We start from the raw sequence: 19,051 nt of genomic DNA, 5'->3' as shown, positions 1-19,051 counted from the left end.
CACAAACTGACTTAACTCTGCATGTGTGTGTGTAGTAGCGGCAAGTAATGGATAGACAGAGGTCATGCCAAATAGTCTGGGTGACGTACAGTATATTATGCATAAACCTCAGCAATAGGTGTAGAAGCACCTATGGTTTGCCATTGCTAGTTATGGCAGCCATCTCTATAACATGATTTGTGACAGTTAATGACATTTGAAACATGTTATTAGGATAATTCTGCACCACAATGGGTCCTTTATTAACATTGATTACCAAGTGTGAAGTACTTCTCAATATGACGAGGTGAATGTGGAACATTGTGACGATGTGGGTGTTGAGAGGTCACTTGGTGGTCTTTGTGGTCCTGCCGTGCACCTCCACCTCACAGGGTGAGGTACTTCCCCTCTCCTGGGAGGACGAGTGACGTAGCGTCCCTCCATCTCCCCACACACTAACTCCAGGGACTGTCCCTCTCTCGTCTCAGCATAGCACAACTGGGAATATCACATGTTCCTTTGGCAATGGCATCACTGGGTCAGAACGTAACACTGTCTACTGTAAATCAATATAATACCATAATGTATAGAGCATACAGTACACAGTAGAATGTACCATTGTCAAGTTTGCAAAGGATATTGCTTCACATTAGACAAACATTAGGACAAAATATACCAAGGACAACAAAAACTGTCTAAACATGATGTCATAAAAAGTCCCAACACAAGTAGGGAACCGAAGGATCATGATACGTCACACACTACATCCCCCATCAGCCATCACTGTTCCCATTAGGCGTGGGAATCGGTAGTGATCTTACCATTCGATTTTGATTCTTGGGGTCACAATTTGATTTCAAATCGATGATCACCGATTCAATACTTGACTGTGGTAACCCATTGAATACAGTAACTCGTTAAACACAGGGGGTCCCATAATGGTAGAGGAAACACTGAAATACATCCCAAGCACAAAATTGCGAAAACAGGATAAAATCCGAAAATATTCTTTGGGAGAAAAAAACTGATAGGGTGAGAAGATTTTTGTGAATCGATCTTTAATACTAGTCCCCATACCCTATCAGTCATCACTGTCCCCCTACCCTATCAGTCATCACTGTCCCCATACCCTATCAGTCATCACTGTCCCCATACCCTATCACTCATCACTGTCCCCATACCCTATCAGTCATCATTGTCCCCATACCCTATCAGTCATCACTGTCCCTATACCCTATCAGTCATCATTGTCCCCATACCCTATCAGTCATCATTGTCCCCAGGGCTGAAAATTAACACCTGCCACCGGCCAAATGCAGGTAACATTTCCAATTGGGGACTACATTTCGGAAGGCTATCTGAAAAAAATATATACTTGGCCGGTAGATTTTTTCATCTACAGTCCCCTTGGCAGGTGACTCACCGTGAGCCAAAAAGTTAATTTTCACCCCTGATTGTCCCCATACCCTATCCATCATCATTGTCCCCATACCCTATCAGTCCATCTTACTGCCCCCATACCCTATCAGTCATCATTGTCCCTATACCCTATCAGTCATCATTGTCCCCATACCCCATCAGTCATCATTGTCCCCATACCCACTGTCCACATACCCTAACAGTCATCTGTTTTGTGACAGAGCCTCACTACAGGGGAAAGTCAAAAGCAGCAGTGGCTCGTCTAAAACAAATTGGGGTAAAATCCTTTATAAAAACACACCAGACCAGAGCTGGTGGAAAATACTAGAAGGTGTTGCTAAAAAGGGTTGTTCCTGCTGTTATCTGGGATCTTTGGCTGCTTTGGGGACCTTTAAGACTTTGTACACGTTGTTGTTAAAGACGGGGTGGAAGTGAGGTCTGGAGTCCCTGGAGATGAGAGTGCAGAGGGGGACTTTCCCAGCGTTCTGGGGGTCTTCCACATCCCAGATCTCTGGCATGCTGCAGCCAGGCCTGGGAGATGGACAGAAGGAGAAAAGAGAGGGAAGGGTGGTAGTAATAGACAAAGGTGGATAGAGGGAAAACAGGAGAGAGGGAGAAAATGAGAGCAGAGGGGGGTGGAAAGAGAGAGTGAGAGACAAACTCATCAGCTAAGGGACATACTTAACCAAAACATCTTAAACCTACCAAGCAAGGTTAGTCAGTCATAGATAAATGCTTTGTTCCGATAGGTAAACGGAAGTATTGAGGCCCCCGCAGGCATCACCTGGTGCGACGGGTACACCACGAGTCCTCCAGGACAAAATAGTCCACCTCCAGCTGCATCAGGTTCCGCTGGACTTCCTTGGCTGACTTGCGACTGTACATGGAGTACACCAGCTTGGTCCTCTCCCTGGCAGAGCAAGACAGAGACACTCAGCACTAGAAAAAAGGTTAAGATAATGCACATTATAGATTCTGTAAGCTAATAAAAAAAGCTTTTTGAAGGCACGATTCTCTGGTAAGGGCTTTCATATTAGCTTAACACATAGTGATGATGATTTTTGTGGAACCCAGTTTTTTGTAACACACTGAAAGTTCATATCAATAATACCACTTAGAGTTGATTGTGGAATATCTAGGAGGGAAGAAACTTCTGGAACTGACTTGTTGCAACGGCGGCATCGTATTACAGAACCACGCTGCAATTCAGTGAGCTCTTTAGAACGAAACATTCTTCCACAAATGTTTGTAGAGTGCATGGCTAGGTGCTTGGTTTTATACACCTATGGCAATGGGACTGAATTAAACACCAGAATTCAATGATTAAGAGGTGTGTCCCAATATTTTAGTCCAGTGTATATGCACTTGTACTCAGAATAACACTGAGAATAAAAACTTATTTTTATTTTTATTTTTTAAATCTCCTCTAGGGGGACCCAAAGATAATGGTATAAAGTTCCTAAGCGGAAGCCGGAAGAGCCTTCCCATGGGACCTTATTTCGGAAAAAAATATGTACAGTATCCAGTTCAAACTGGTTCAGGCCAGCTGCCAATGTTTCTTGAATAATACTTTAAGATATACCCACAGACCTGGATGTGACCCCAGTATATTTGGGTCCCGTTAACTCTGCTGAACTCATTAAAACTCCTTTGCATCAGACTTGACTAGACTCTAGAACTTTTCTTCAAGAACTTTGATATGTCTTTGATATTTTAGACTTTAGACAAAACGTACAAAATAATCCACAACAGGTATTCTAAGGCGTGTGCGTCGCTCACCTCAGTCCTGCGTCTTCGTAGTGGGGGTGGTTGACCACGGCCCGGCCGGCGGACAGCTTCACGCTGGCCATGGTGGGCATAGCTCCAGCAAATACAGCATCTGCAACACACACAGGGCCAAACTAAAACAACTTATCAGAAGACGACACTTAAAACGGCAGGGTTTAGGACCGTTCAAACCCATTTCCCAATCCACCCACAACACTCTAAGAGTCTGATTATACAGATCTGAAAGAATCTGTTGGTGTAATGTTATTATGCTCTCTGCCTCGCCAGAAGTGAAGACGGAGCTTGCGCCATATTGTTTCACCTTATCCAATCCTGTCAGATCTACACAAATGCCTAGTGAACAGGAACTCGATCAACTCGAGGTCCTCCAGAAGTAACGAATAACGAGTAAAAATGTCCTTGTGTCCCAGGTATAATGGTGGCGGTTAAAAGTCGGTTGGTTAAACTCACTCCTTAAATTAGCACCAAGTATGTCTGACTCACAAGCGAGAGAGCTTGTCGTAGCGAGATATCGAATCCCGCCTTATGCAATTCCTTAACATGGTTTATACAGTCACCCGGTTGGTGACGGGGTCACTCACTGGGCGGGGTGTTGTCCCGGATCCAGTCCAGCATCTGCTCCTGCGGCAGGTTGCTGAACTCTCCCATGATGCCCCACTGGGCCTGCAGGTTGGTCACGCCCTGGACAGCCATGACGGACAGGAGGGAGAAGACCAGGAACTGAAGCTTGACCTTCTCCCCGACCCAGCCAAACAACTGACACACACACACACACACACACATAGACGAAACATGATCTTCCCGTCACGTGAGCCGGGCGGGAGTGTGGTAGTGTCAGAGGTCGGGCAGTGCGCCGTACTGAAGGGGACTGACCTGTCTGGAGCAGAGGAGGCAGGCCATGAGGCACATGTGGGGCGTGAGGAAGAGCTTCAGACGCATGATGAGAACCGCCAGGAGAGCAAACGCTACCAGCTGGAGGCCGTGATACACCAGCTGAGAGGAAAGGAACCACACAGAACCACGAGCGTGATACACCAGCTGAGAGGAAAGGAACCACACAGAACCATGACCGTGATACACCAGCTGAGAGGAAAGGAACCACACAGAACCACGTCAAGGAAAGAGACAGGGTGGAGAGAGGAGACATGGAGGGGTGAGGAGAGAGAGAGAGGAGACATGGAGGAGGGACGAGTAGAGAGAGAGAGGAGACATGGAGGAGGGGTGAAGGGAGAAAGAGGAGACATGGAGGAGGGGTGAAGGGAGAAAGAGGAGACATGAAGGAGGGGTGAGTAGAGAGAGAGAGGAGACATGGAGGAGGGGTGAAGGGAGAAAGAGGAGACATGGAGGAGGGGTGAAGGGAGAAAGAGGAGACATGGAGGAGGGGTGAAGGGAGAAAGAGGAGACATGGAGGAGGGGTGAAGGGAGAAAGAGGAGACATGAAGGAGGGGTGAGGAGAGAGAGAGAGGAGACATGGAGGAGGGGTGAAGAGAGAAAGAGGAGACATGGAGGAGGGGTGAGTAGAGAGAGAGGAGACATGGAGGAGGGGTGAGTAGAGAGAGAGAGGAGACATGGAGGAGGGGTGAAGGGAGAGAGAGAGAGGAGACATGGAGGAGGGGTGAGGAGAGAGAGAGAGGAGACAAGGAGGAGGGGTGAAGGGAGAGAGAGAGAGGAGACATGGAGGAGGGGTGAGGAGAGAGAGAGAGAGGAGACATGGAGGAGGGGTGAGTAGAGAGAGAGGAGACATGGAGGAGGGGTGAGTAGAGAGAGAGGAGACATGGAGGAGGGGTGAGGAGAGAGAGAGAGGAGACAAGGAGGAGGGGTGAAGGGAGAGAGAGAGAGGAGACAAGGAGGAGGGGTGAGTAGAGAGAGAGGAGACATGGAGGAGGGGTGAGTAGAGAGAGAGGAGACATGGAGGAGGGGTGAGTAGAGAGAGAGAGAGGAGACAAGGAGGAGGGGTGAGTAGAGAGAGAGGAGACAAGGAGGAGGGGTGAGGAGAGAGAGAGGAGACATGGAGGAGGGGTGAGTAGAGAGAGAGAGGAGACATGGAGGAGGGGTGAGTAGAGAGAGAGAGGAGACATGGAGGAGGGGTGAGGAGAGAGAGAGGAGACATGGAGGAGGGGTGAGTAGAGAGAGAGAGGAGACAAGGAGGAGGGGTGAGTAGAGAGAGAGGAGACAAGGAGGAGGGGTGAGGAGAGAGAGAGGAGACATGGAGGAGGGGTGAGTAGAGAGAGAGAGGAGACATGGAGGAGGGGTGAGTAGAGAGAGAGAGGAGACAAGGAGGAGGGGTGAGGAGAGAGAGAAAGAGGAGACATGGAGGAGGGGTGAAGAGAGAAAGAGGAGACATGGAGGAGGGGTGAAGAGAGAAAGAGGAGACATGGAGGAGGGGTGAAGAGAGAAAGAGGAGACATGGAGGAGGGCTGAAGAGAGAAAGAGGAGACATGGAGGAGGGATGAGTAGAGAGAGAGAGGAGACATGGAGGAGGGGTGAAGGGAGAAAGAGGAGACATGGAGGAGGGGTGAAGAGAGAGAGAGAGGAGACATGGAGGAGGGATGAGTAGAGAGAGAGAGGAGACATGAAGGAGGGGTGAAGGGAGAAAGAGGAGACAAGGAGGAGGGGTGAAGGGAGAAAGAGGAGACATGGAGGAGGGGTGAAGGGAGAAAGAGGAGACATGGAAGAGGGGTGCAGGGAGAGAGAGGAGACATGGAGGAGGGCTGAAGGGAGAAAGAGGAGACATGGAGGAGGGGTGAAGGGAGAAAGAGGAGACATGGAGGAGGGGTGAAGGGAGAAAGAGGAGAGGGGTGAAGGGAGAAAGAGGAGACATGGAGGAGGGGTGAAGGGAGAAAGAGGAGAGGGGTGAAGGGAGAAAGAGGAGACATGGAGGAGGGGTGAAGGGAGAAAGAGGAGAGGGGTGAAGGGAGAAAGAGGAGACATGGAGGAGGGGTGAAGGGAGAAAGAGGAGACATGGAGGAGGGGTGCAGGGAGAAAGAGGAGACATGGAGGAGGGGTGCAGGGAGAGAGAGGAGACATGGAGGAGGGGTGCAGGGAGAGAGAGAGGGAGAGGAGGAGTGGCTGACATAAAAACTGAAAAGATGAGACGGCTAAAACAGGTAATGGATTCAGTTTACAGCCTGGGAGGAAACTGTCCTCCATTTCAAATAATGATGGAAGGTAATAAACATCTCTTTGATGATTATTACCGTGATAATTACTGTAATGTGAGAAGATACACGACTATAAATAACGAGAAAGGAAAATGAACAGTGATATAATTGTGGTTGGTGGATGGTGAGAGAAGCACACATAAGAGGACATAGACTGACCAGAGACCATCCAGTGTGTGTATGAAGTCTGTTACTACATGACGGACTGCCAAGTCAGACTGACCAGAGACCATCCAGTGTGTGGATAAAGTCTGTTACTAGATGGCGGACTGCCAAGGCAGGCTGAAAGTTCGACTTCGAAAGTGCAAAGTGCAAAGTGCAAAGTCTGCGTCCGTGTTTGAGTGTGAGAGTGTCTGTGGGTGGGATCATTATTACCGTGGACCGTGCACAAGCCAGTACCATTTGGGAAATATCCTGTTTGCTTACCTCTCCTTTGGCCAACATTTCAGGCCTGCAAAGGGACAACAAACATGAATGTCAAGCTCTGCTGTAATGTGTGAATGGACATGAATGTCAACGGGAAAGTGTCTTAAGGGCCTCAAGTACTCACTGCTCCAACTCGTCATCGTCTGCTGATTTGCCCGGCTTCCTCTCTCCTTCTCTCCAGACATCCTGGATGGCCTGGACGGGGAGAGAGGAGGGACAAACTGTGTCACGAAAACACAGACACTCAGCGAAAGTGCTACTCTGAATACTCTAAGACAACTAAGACATCTGCTAGAGAAAATAATTTCCCCCATGAACAGAAATCCGAGGATGAGTTATTTTCTCACCTCCTACGATATAGCATATATAGACGGGCGAGTCACTTGTAGGCCACTGTCCCTCTGTGCGCGGGTGTGTGTGTGGGGGGGGGGCTTACCCCGCTGTGTGAACGCCATCTACAACAGGTAGTTCTAGAGGCCAGTTCACAGTGGGCTTTTTGGTCTGAACTTAGCGTAATCAACAGCTCTCTACAAACTCATAAAGCATGTCATGCGTCATCAGAATGGCGCGGGTTCTGTTACTGGCGAGGTATTCGACAAGCATACTCTGATTAAACTGTCATATTTGGACAAGGTTGTGGAATCTCGATTCACAGATATTTCTGGACAACTCTCCTCAGGCATTGGAGCCACCTCGGATGTGACAGTTTGACACTGATGTGCATGTCCGACACGGAACTAATACAGGACAAGTGTCATTTCACCGCTGCCCGACTACAGTGGTGTATGTGTGTTGTGTGTGTTTTATATGTGTGTGTGTGTGTGTATGTCTTGTGTGTGTGCGTGTGGTGAACAGATGCGAGTCTTTACCCTTCCAGCGATGACTGTAAGCACCAGCATGTTGACAGGGAGCAGCAGAGTCTTAATGTAGCGCACGGGGGTCTGCAAGGAGAAGCATTCAAAAGTCAGATTTAGGTCTTGTTGTCATCCATACCGAACACATGCACACGATACCTCATTCATGAGTGATGCCTCATTCATGACCTTTACAAGATGAGCTGCCACGTCTATGGACATGATTTGGCGCCACGCTATTTCAACACATACATTCAACAATGTGGGAGGGAGGGAGGGAGGGATGGACTGATATGGATGTATGTATTAAATAAATGAATGTATGTACTGTTTGTTTGTATGCAAGTGTGTGTGTGTGTGTGTGTGTACAGTATGTATGCATCTAGCCGGCAGAGAACATGTGTCTTGCAACATCTACAATCTGAACATCTACTCTTATGTTTGACACTCACTGTCAATATTTACATTTTCAGTAGGGAGTGACATGTTGCAAGCAAACCAGATTACATCATTTCAAATACCAAGCCCTGCAGTGAGTGCAACCCAGCCATATTGTTCGGAGTGTGTCTGTGTGGTCTGAATGACTCTATGTGCTACTAACCCTGCTCTGCCTTCCCTCTGCCTTCCCTCTCCCTGGTGCCTCTCTCTCTCCCTCCTATCTTCTAACCAGGTTCAGTGGATGCCCCACTGTCACCAGCAGACCTCACGAAGTCCGATAGATACCCCTGTGTCTACTGTGGATGATGTAGCATGTCCGTAGAATATTCTCTCCCCTATGATGTTTTTAGCCTCTCTCACTCTGAAATGTAATTCAATGCAATGTATTGCTTCATAAATGTTCTTAGCCGGTAGACAAACATACTCCTGGAGCTTGCTCGATCGCCTTGTTGAGAGGGGTCAGGGAAGATTTTTTACAGCTCACTTATCTGGCCCCCGGGTGATTACTGTTTTTTTGCTTCCCTCTGGAATATGTAGAGAGTGGGTCGTATGCCCACCTCCCTTGTTCTCTGTAAAGCGCATTGTGTTGCCTCTGGGTATGAAATGCGCTATACAAATAAAGCTTTGATTGATTGATTGATTGTTCAATGTCAAACTGGGGTAAATGATCTGTCTTTTCTATGGTTGTAGTTAAGTGAGAGCTCATCATGTGTCTCATGGCAGTAAAAACATGTCTCACACCTCAATCTCCATGAAGTCAAACTCAGCAGCACAGGTGTACATCAGAGTGTGGAAGTCCTTGTAGCTGGTGAACTTGGACTTGATCAATCCGCTGATGTGAGCCTGCATAAAGAGAGAGATACTCGGTTTTCCATTTTGTGAGTTGATGATGGCTTTTTAGTGACAATTTACACTTTGAGAATGGTACCAAATGTGTTAACAGTTGGGAAAAATGAACCCCATTTTTATGTGACTTACGTCATCTGAAGCTCCAAAGATGGCTGACATCATTAATTTAAGGATGACCATGGAGACGACCCATGCCAGACCCTGCATGATCTGTAAGATCACAAACAGGATAAAACACACTGACACACACACACACACACACATACAATGTCACTATATTATGGTCCAGTGTCCCCTTACCCATGTCACCAGGCCAGGTCTGAAGGTATTGAATTGGTCTCTGAGCGCGATTATCGCCTGCAAACAGGAAGGAACTCTCCATGTTCATTATGACATCACATGATGGCTTAGCCTACCAGACAGTTAATACCCCACGAACACACTACTGGGGTATTTAACACCAGTATATACTCTTTGCTCTTTGTAGACCTCTGATGTTTTGTGTATTTACTGGTACTTTACTAGTCTCGCATAGCCAGACCTATCTCCACACCTCGTTTACGCTGTGCCAGCGCCGGAGACAGGTCTGTCTGGACATATTACAATTCTGCAATAGGGGGGGGGGGAATGCAGTATTTCTTCAGTGGTGGAATGAACTGCCCACTGACGTCAGGACAGCAGAGTTGCTGCCCATCTTTCGCCACAGGCTCAAAACTCTCCTCTTTAAGAATTACTACCAGGATCCTGCAGTATGCAGTTCACACTCCACGATCCGCGCTCACTGGAGTGTGCTACGATTGGCCTCCGAGCTGGGGCTTTTGCGATTTCAAAAATCTTGGCGTTGAGTGGGAAATCAGACTAAAATCATGTAGTGTGAACTCATAACAGGGCTACAGCCAAATTGTTGGTGCCGCCAGGATGTAGAACGCTCCCACTCACCCAGATGGAGACCAGCGAGGAGGCGTAGAAGGAGGTCAGCAGCATGCCGTTGCCAAACATCAGAACAAAGCACACGGCCAGCGCTACCTAGAGACACAGTGGGGTGGAGGTCTGTTGTATTGTTGGCGCAGTACAGTACTGTATATACCTGCCTACTGATGATAATTACTTGAGTGATTCCACAGGTCTGAGATAGTTACTAGTGATTCCACAGGTCTGAGATAGTTACTAGTGATTCCACAGGTCTGATAGTTACTAGTGATTCCACAGGTCTGAGATAGTTACTAGTGATTCAATAGGTCTCGGATAGTTACCAGAGCATTAGTTTAGGTTGCTAGGCTCGCTGTTTGTTGCTATAGAATAGAAGGTCATATCCAGGGGCGGAAAACTTGCGGAAAGAAAAACATAGCGGACACTTTCCATTTCACTTACGCTTCCAAACCCACGTTAACTATTGGATGTCATCGCTGTTCCTCCAGGGAATATGACCACCATTTACCACCGCACACAAACCTACTGTGCAGGCAATGTAGGGTGATAATAGCAAAAAATAATTATTGTCCTAACTGAATTGTCCTAATGATACTCATTTGAAAAGGTGTTACCTAAGGTGATAACAAATTCTGTCCAGATGTCCTCCCCCTTTTGCAGCCTGTCCAGCTAGTCTTTGTTGGGCTCAGGTGACAACATTAACATTATACTGATAATGTGTCTGTGGACATGATCAGCGTTTGTGTGGCAGGTATTCACCATGTGTGTGACCAGGAGGGACTGCATCTTGGAGGGACTCAGGTACCCCAGGATGTAGGAGGCAAACAGGGAGGCCACCTGAAACACAGACAGCCCACCCACCATCTCTCTGGATTAGTCACTGTTAGAGGAAGGACGTTTATTCTATTCTTTCCCCACACAATAAAACTAACCTGGTTTATGGAGTGGTTATGGACAGACATCGTAAAAATAGATGGTGAGTCCCTTTTACTCACCGGGCGTGGCTACACGTTTTGACAAATAAAGTCTCAGTTAGAAGCCCGGTTTTCCTAATTATAAGATAATAATAATTTATTATCTGATAGACACATTTTTATAGTAATAGTAAAATAGTAATATTCATACTGGTTTAAATAAACATTGATTTTCCAAATATAGGCTGGTTGAGTTCAGTGATTGAAGCAAATAAAAGCCTGGGCTATTAATTTAAGTTTTACAATATAAACATAGGTCTTGAACTCAAAAAATAATCTCCATTGGAGACATTACTTGGTTGATATTGGGTTGATCTACGTCTGGTCTCCCAGACAACCTTAGACATGGTAAATGGATTCTAAAGGTTTTTGAGCACTTGAGTGGCTGTTCAGGTCGTTATTGGAAACAGTTTCTAGCTGAGGGACCCTGGCAACTCTCTCCGCTAACGGTTGCTAGGCGTCTGTCTTTCACTCCTGTTCTCCTAAGTTAGGCTCTCTATCTTCAGCCTCCCTCCCTTGTATCTCTATGTCTGTAACACTCTCCCTCCCTCCCTCTCTCTCTCCCTCCCTCCCTCCCACTCTCTCCCTCTCTCTCCCTCCCTCTCCCTCCCTCTCTCTCTCTCTCTCTCTCTCTGACCTGAGTGAGCAGTACGAACTGGGCAAACTGCCAGGGCAGCATGAAGAAGAGACAGGAGACCCCCAGTGCCACCATGGCCTTCCTGCCTGGGCTCTTGGTCCTGGGAGACAGAGATGAGGGACAACACATCACATATAAACACACCAACTCCAACGCCACAATATCTATAAGAACATGTTAACACCAGCAGGTACTAACACTCTTTAACTTGGCATATACAAAGTTGTTTATACAGCCAGCTCATAACAAGGCAGCTACAAGCTGACTGGGATAGAGGTTTGGGGATGGAGGGAAAGAGAGAGGAGGAGAGGAGGGAAGGATGGTAGTTACCGGAGGAGGAGAGGAGGGAAGGATGGTAGTTACCGGAGGAGGAGAGGAGGGAAGGATGGTAGTTACCAGAGGAGGAGAGGGGGGAAGGATGGTAGTTACTGGAGGAGGAGAGGAGGGAAGGATGGTAGTTACTGGAGGAGGAGAGGAGGGAAGGATGGTAGTTACTGGAGGAGGAGAGGAGGGAAGGATGGTAGTTACTGGAGGAGGAGAGGAGGGAAGGATGGTAGTTACTGGAGGAGGAGAGGAATGAAGGATGGTAGTTACTGGAGGAGGAGAGGAGGGAAGGATGGTAGTTACTGGAGGAGGAGAGGAAGGAAGGATGGTAGTTACTGGAGGAGGAGAGGAATAAAGGATGGTAGTTACTGGAGGAGGAGAGGAAGGAAGGATGGTAGTTACTGGAGGAGGAGAGGAGGGAAGGATGGTAGTTACTGGAGGAGGAGAGGAAGGAAGGATGGTAGTTACTGGAGGAGGAGAGGAAGGAAGGATGGTAGTTACCGGAGGAGGAGGAGGGAAGGATGGTAGTTACTGGAGGAGGAGAGGAATAAAGGATGGTAGTTACTGGAGGAGGAGAGGAAGGAAGGATGGTAGTTACTGGAGGAGGAGAGGAGGGAAGGATGGTAGTTACCGGAGGAGGAGAGGAGGGAAGGATGGTAGTTACCGGAGGAGGAGAGGAGGGAAGGATGGTAGTTACCGGAGGAGGAGAGGAGGGAAGGATGGTAGTTACCGGAGGAGGAGAGGAGGGAAGGATGGTAGTTACCGGAGGAGGAGAGGAGGGAAGGATGGTAGTTACCGGAGGATGTAAGTGAGCAGCCACATCTGCAGGACCAGGAAAGGGTAGGCAAAGCTCTCTCTTAGAGGCGGAGTCCACATCACCCGAGTGCTCTTGGGTACAGGGGAACACACACACACAGTATATATAGTTGCGTGGGAGGTGATTTCCAGAAACAAAATGTAATAAATGACAATTGCCAAGATATCTGTATACACTCCTATGCACCACAACAAATCAATTAATTCACACCACTGCTAGCCAAATGCTTAATTACAGATGCCCTCCTACAATGTAAAAAACCCACTGAGGAAGCAGGAGGTGGAAGAACCGAGTGGGTGTGTTGAGAAGCAGGGCTGGGTGTGTTGAGAAGCAGGGCTGGGTGTGTTGAGGAGCAGGGCTGGGTGTGTTGAGGAGCGGGGCTGGGTGTGTTGAGGAGCGGGGCTGGGTGTGTTGAGGAGCAGGGCTGGGTGTGTTGAGGAGCGGGGCTGGGTGTGTTGAGGAGCGGGGCTGGGTGTGTTGAGGAGTGGGGCTGGGTGTGTTGAGGAGCGGGGCTGGGTGTGTTGAGGAGCAGGGCTGGGTGTGTTGAGGAGCAGGTCTGGGTGTGTTGAGGAGCTGGTCTGGGTGTGTTGAGGAGCAGGGCTGGGTGTGTTGAGGAGCGGGGCTGGGTGTGTTGAGAAGCGGGGCTGGGTGTGTTGAGGAGCTGGGTGTGTTGAGGAGCGGGTCTGGGTGTGTTGAGGAGCAGGGCTGGGTGTGTTGAGAAGCGGGGCTGGGTGTGTTGAGGAGCAGGGCTGGGTGTGTTGAGGAGCAGGGCTGGGTGTGTTGAGGAGCAGGGCTGGGTGTGTTGAGGAGCAGGGCTGGGTGTGTTGAGGAGCGGGGCTGGGTGTGTTGAGGAGCAGGGCTGGGTGTGTTGAGGAGCAGGGCTGGGTGTGTTGAGGAGCGGGGTTGGGTGTGTTGAGGAGCAGGGCTGGGTGTGTTGAGGAGCGGGGCTGGGTGTGTTGAGGAGCGGGGCTGGGTGTGTTGAGGAGCGGGGCTGGGTGTGTTGAGGAGCAGGGCTGGGTGTGTTGAGGAGCAGGGCTGGGTGTGTTGAGGAGCGGGGCTGGGTGTGTTGAGGAGCGGGGCTGGGTGTGTTGAGGAGCGGGGCTGGGTGTGTTGAGGAGCAGGGCTGGGTGTGTTGAGGAGCGGGGCTGGGTGTGTTGAGGAGCAGGGCTGGGTGTGTTGAGGAGCAGGGCTGGGTGTGTTGAGGAGCGGGGCTGGGTGTGTTGAGGAGCAGGGCTGGGTGTGTTGAGGAGCGGGGCTGGGTGTGTTGAGGAGCAGGGCTGGGTGTGTTGAGGAGCAGGTCTGGGTGTGTTGAGGAGCGGGGCTGGGTGTGTTGAGGAGCGGGGCTGGGTGTGTTGAGGAGCGGGGCTGGGTGTGTTGAGGAGCGGGGCTGGGTGTGTTGAGGAGCAGGGCTGGGTGTGTTGAGGAGCAGGGCTGGGTGTGTTGAGGAGCAGGGCTGGGTGTGTTGAGGAGCGGGGCTGGGTGTGTTGAGGAGCAGGGCTGGGTGTGTGGAGGAGCAGGGCTGGGTGTGTTGAGGAGCAGGGCTGGGTGTGTTGAGGAGCTGGGTGTGTTGAGGAGCAGGGCTGGGTGTGTTGAGGAGCTGGGTGTGTTGAGGAGCGGGGCTGGGTGTGTTGAGGAGCAGAGTGTGTGATTGAAATGTCAGTGTATTGATCCGTGAAGAATAGGTGCTGACTGCATTGGCCAGCAGTGGGAAGCACACACACACACACACACACACACACACACACACAAGGGCGGCTGGTGTGTGTGTGTGTGTGTTACTCACCTCTCCATGGTTGAAGAAGAAACACAGGACGGTGACTGTGCCTCCCAGGTGGCTACCGCTGCAGAGAGTGAAAGAAGAGAGAAACGAAGAAAGGAAATTAAGGTACTGTAGGAGGTGAGAAAAAAAAAAAAGAGTTACAGGAGACTATTTCTTCCAAGTGCACCTATGTCACTAGAAACTGTGGACATTGTCCCAGTAAATCTCATTCTAGTCTGTGTGTGGTTGATGGCTGAGGGACTGCTGAGGTACCTGAGATAGGTTCCATAGAGGAAGAACAAGCTCATCATCAGGCCATTCAGGAAGAACACAAAGGAGACGTAGAAGTAAGCCGGGTCACCCATACCTGAGGGAGAGAGGGAGGGAGAGAGGGAGAGGGAGAGGGAGAGGGAGAGGGAGAGGGAGAGGGAGAGGGAGAGGGAGAGGGAGAGGGAGAGGGAGAGGGAGAGGGAGAGGGAGAGGGAGCCTTTCAGCCGGTAGACTATTGTGGCTTCTTGATGGGGGTCAATCTCTTTTTTCATACCAACAGGAACCATTGAAGATCAGGATTATTGGGAGTGTCAAACAGTGCAGGCACGCCGGTATTGGAGAAGGTAACAGTAGAGGTGTGTGCATATAGATTAGAGGAACAGTAACGCACAGAGACTTTACTTTCTCCCCTTCACTTAAAAGTGTTACTGTACTTTTGTAAACCCTAACTGAAACCAACTGACACAGATGTGGAGAAACACTCGACCTCGATCAATGAATGAGAAAAACCTCCCTCACCACTATCTCCTGGGAACTCAAATGGGAACTAAACACCAGCTAAACTAAACTAACTAAAGACTAAACTTCTTGGGGCAGCTGAAGAAATTCAGACTACCTTAAGAAAATTATGTTCCTCTTCTACACCTCCCTCATCGAGTCCATCCTCACCTCCTCCATCACCATCTGGTACTCTGCCGCTACAGCCAAGCACAGAGCCAGACTGCAGCGTGTCATCTGATCTGCAGAGAAGGTGATCGGCTGCAACCTGCCCTCCCTCCTGGTCCTGTACAACTCCAGGTAGCGGGCCAGGAAGATTGCGGCCAACCCCTCCCTCCCTGACCATAACCTCTTCGTGTCACTCCCCTCAGGCAGGAGACTGCCTCATCAACGAGGCTTGACCTTTCTAAGTTTCAGCAGAGTAGCCTACATACTAAAACAAACATTTCCGTGGCTAGGATACTTCCTGTTGATTGTTGCTCCTCTGTAGGCCTACCATTAGTCTCGGAGCCAGACTCTCTACGGAGGAGAGAGTCTGGACTTCAGCCGCTTAGAATTTGTAAAAGGAAGTTCTTAAAAAAACTCATCATTTCCGGTCCGGACTGTCTACTACTCTCTACGGAATTTTGATGGGATATCCGTCCGTTTTTTCCCCCAACTTCCTTCATCAAAATTTCTACGTCGTTGACAGTCCGGGCCGGAAGTCGACTCGTCTGGCTCGCGAGACTAGCCTACCATGGACTGCAGAGCAAGAGAGAGAGAGAGAGAGAGAGAGAGAGAGAGAGGTGGGGGGGGGGGGGGGGCTTGTGTGAAAGAGAGAGAGAAAGTGTGTTTGTGTGTCCAGACTTTTCACTAGACTACCATTGTACCTTCACAGCTGTCGACAGGGGCCAACCCATCCCCTCTGTTGATGGACCAACACATCTTAGTGTGGATTCCAAAGAAGTCCATTGTACCAGTGTAGATCCTGTACCAGCTGGCTAGGACCACCTGGGAAGCAGGAGAGAGGGGGAATGTGTCACAAAGTCTTATGTCTTGCCAGCAGAGTGCTTTTTTGCCTGCTATCTTTCATGGGTGTCTCCTGTACCTCCGGATATAGATTGAACCGCTTCAGGGTGTTTATCACAAGCGGGTATTCTGTGAGACGGTCGTTCATGACCAGATCAAGGCCGCTGAAGTAGGATGGAGCCTCGATGATTGTCTTGAAATAGGAGTAGTATAGGCCCTGAAACATGATAGCATCATATATGTAACTCAGATATATACAAACTAAAGGAAAGAACAAAGTACACTCAGGAATTCCGACGAACCATTTCTGTCCGAAAAGCCATCTCCTTCTCCAAGCCTGAGAGGTGCGAAAAATGTCTGTCATTCTCGAAGAGGTATGACAGATGGTACCTACAAACATTGAGGAAGCCTTTCAGCTTAAATATGCATCCGCTTTGTAACCTTGTTATGGCATCATGCATTAAGGCACCGGAATTGAACAGCAGGTTGCAGACTTCTTACCAATGGAGATATCCAGCAAAGGCAGCTGTGTGGAAACAAGACGGATAACTTTAAACATTAACGTTAGCTAGCTGGTAACAGTCCATCACTACCAAATCTTTAGCTAGCTATCTAACTTAAAGGAGTAGTAAAGGGAAAATGCATGTTTAGCCCTGTTTTAAGGTTACTTATGATCATATACAATGGTTCAGATCAAAACGTTGACAAAACTAGCACTTTTGAGAAAGTCTGATAATTGCTCTACCACCGTTTTGGTCATACAATGGATGTGGGTGGGCACCTTGAAAAATAATTCCAAAAAAATGTTAAACTCTCAATTTCAAAGACAAGAAACTCACAGAGGTGTTAGATGGCGTTCTGACATATAATTCGCCATAAAGTAAGATTCTTCATCTGGAAAGGCTTTTTTAAATATTTAGCATAGAACTATTTAGTCGCAGCACATACTTGTGTAAACTTCCGCAAACTAGGTAGCCTTGCAACATAAACAATAACAATAGCTACCGTAAGTAGTTCCGCTTCCTGAATCCCCTCTGCGGATTGATCTACACATCTACAACTGTCGCTTCAATACAAGTCAATGGATTTCATAAAATGATCAATAAAACCCTACAGGATTCATACTTTGCGGCGAATTTGATGTCAGAACACCAACGGACACCAATTACCCCCTCCATGAGCTTCTTGTCTTTGAAATCGAGAGTTTAACATGTTTTTCAATGATTTTTCAAGGTGCCCACCCACATCCATGACCTAAACGGTGGTAGAGCAATTATCAGACTTTCTCAAAAGTGCTAGTTTTGTCAACGTTTTGATCTGAACCATTGTATATGATCATAAGTAACCTTAAAACAGGGCTAAACATGCATTTTCCCTTTACTACTCCTTTAACTTACTACTAGCTACAGTGAGCATTGTGATGGCTAATCAGAGCCAAATTAACGTTAATCCATCGGTCTGATAACTGGCTGGCTCTAGCTGGCAGCACAGACGGAACCTGCCACAGTTACACAGGGAGCTGCTAGTTAGCTGGCTAACGCTAGCTAACTTGCTGGCTAATTCACTAGCTGACGTTAGCTAGCTAGCTAGCAAGCTATCGTCGCTAGCCATCTCCCGTTATCAGGCTATCTCCAATGGCGCTGGCACGTACCCAGGACCAGGGTAAAGAAAGCAAACGGGGTGAGCCCAAGCTTGCTTCCGATGAATGAAGCCCCAGAGAACAATCCATTCTTATTCTCGCCGGAATGGGCGCCTTTGCCATCTCTGCACGTCCGTCTAACGGTACTTTTCCCAGAGCCGGGCTTCAGCGGACTCCGGTCTCTGCCGCCCTGTGCTGGAGCTGGATCCTTCGAGTTTTCTTTCCTGGGTTTTACCATCTTTTACTTGAGTTAGGGAGCTCATGTGTTCCTCGAACCACAGCTCAGACTTCTCTCCCTTTACCTGAGAGGATGCTCAGTTAGTTCACTCTCAGCTCCGCACAAGTCTTATGGAGCTTCGCCCCCAGCTGGAGTTAACAAGCTACTACACACGGTCCCTCGGTTTTGAGTAACCATGGCTACACGGATGTCAGTTTGTTATTGTCAAACCCAGCGTGCGCGAGACAGTATAGCCCGGCGGATATGCGCAATATAGGAATGAATTGTGCATTAAGCGATAAACCACGAGAGGCCGTGTGTTATGGTGATTTTATAACAGCTAGGGGGCGTTGTTAGGCACGACGCGAAGCGGAGTAAAATAAAATAAACACACAGCAATGTAAAATATTAACATTTATTCAAAACGAAGCATCATTCCCTCAATTCCGCGGAGCAAAATAGTTCCCCTAACAAATGGGTTGCCAAGCAACAACAACAACTACAATGCATTGGATTAAATGGGAGGTGCATTAATACTGAAAATGGAATGATATGCGGTCCCAGGTGTGTGTTACAAAGTATTTTAACACGGCTTCCAGCCAATCAGAATCAAGAACCACAACTAACAGTTGTATAATTGATGATAAAAGCATGAGCTTTGGCACACTGTTAGAGCATCCCCTAAGGAAGATTTTTTAGAAGTAGGGCCCTCTCATATTTGTCCCATGGCTGCAATGGCAGCCATTTTCCAAAATGGCCGCCACCGGTTGTAATTGAGGCTCTCTGGAAGGGACAGCGTCTGCCTTATCACATGTATCTCTGGAAATAATCATCACAATGTCACAACATTTGGACTGTTCGTTCACAGATAGTTGTTGCACACAATGCACTGCAAGATTTCATCTGTAAATATCAAACATCTGTCTGAATAGTAGGGCCAGAGAGGAGTCCGTTTGTGTTGCTGATTAGGCACGGGGAAGTAGCCTACATCCTCTATATTGTTGCTACATTTTAAAGCTAGCCATGATGAAATATGCTGATGATTGTGTGGCGACATAGTTTCA

At 48.5% G+C, this 19,051-nt stretch overlaps 1 protein-coding gene across 1 annotated transcript; it reads right to left on the bottom strand.

Moving 5' to 3' along the window:
• Positions 1–1,567: 1,567 nt before the first annotated feature.
• dpy19l1l (dpy-19-like 1, like (H. sapiens)) lies at positions 1,568–18,008 on the bottom strand (the record flags this gene model as incomplete). Its single annotated transcript, XM_084442031.1, has 22 exons — positions 1,568–1,929; positions 2,183–2,308; positions 3,178–3,277; positions 3,768–3,942; positions 4,060–4,179; positions 6,774–6,798; positions 6,898–6,968; positions 7,643–7,714; positions 8,807–8,908; positions 9,044–9,124; positions 9,215–9,271; positions 9,854–9,940; positions 10,604–10,681; positions 11,456–11,555; positions 12,576–12,667; positions 14,380–14,437; positions 14,629–14,722; positions 15,993–16,113; positions 16,211–16,348; positions 16,434–16,521; positions 16,633–16,657; positions 17,783–18,008. The coding sequence occupies 22 exons, from the start codon at positions 18,006–18,008 to the stop codon at positions 1,758–1,760; spliced, it is 2,208 nt and encodes a 735-aa protein (XP_084298157.1). The 3' UTR covers positions 1,568–1,757.
• Between the last annotated feature and the right edge of the window lie 1,043 nt (positions 18,009–19,051).

This window comes from Borostomias antarcticus (genome assembly GCF_949987555.1).
Source record: "Borostomias antarcticus genome assembly, chromosome: 8".
Taxonomy (NCBI): Eukaryota; Metazoa; Chordata; class Actinopteri; order Stomiiformes; family Stomiidae; genus Borostomias; species Borostomias antarcticus.
The sequence above is the reverse complement of the archived record's forward strand: the minus strand, read 5'-3'. Positions and strand labels throughout refer to the sequence as shown.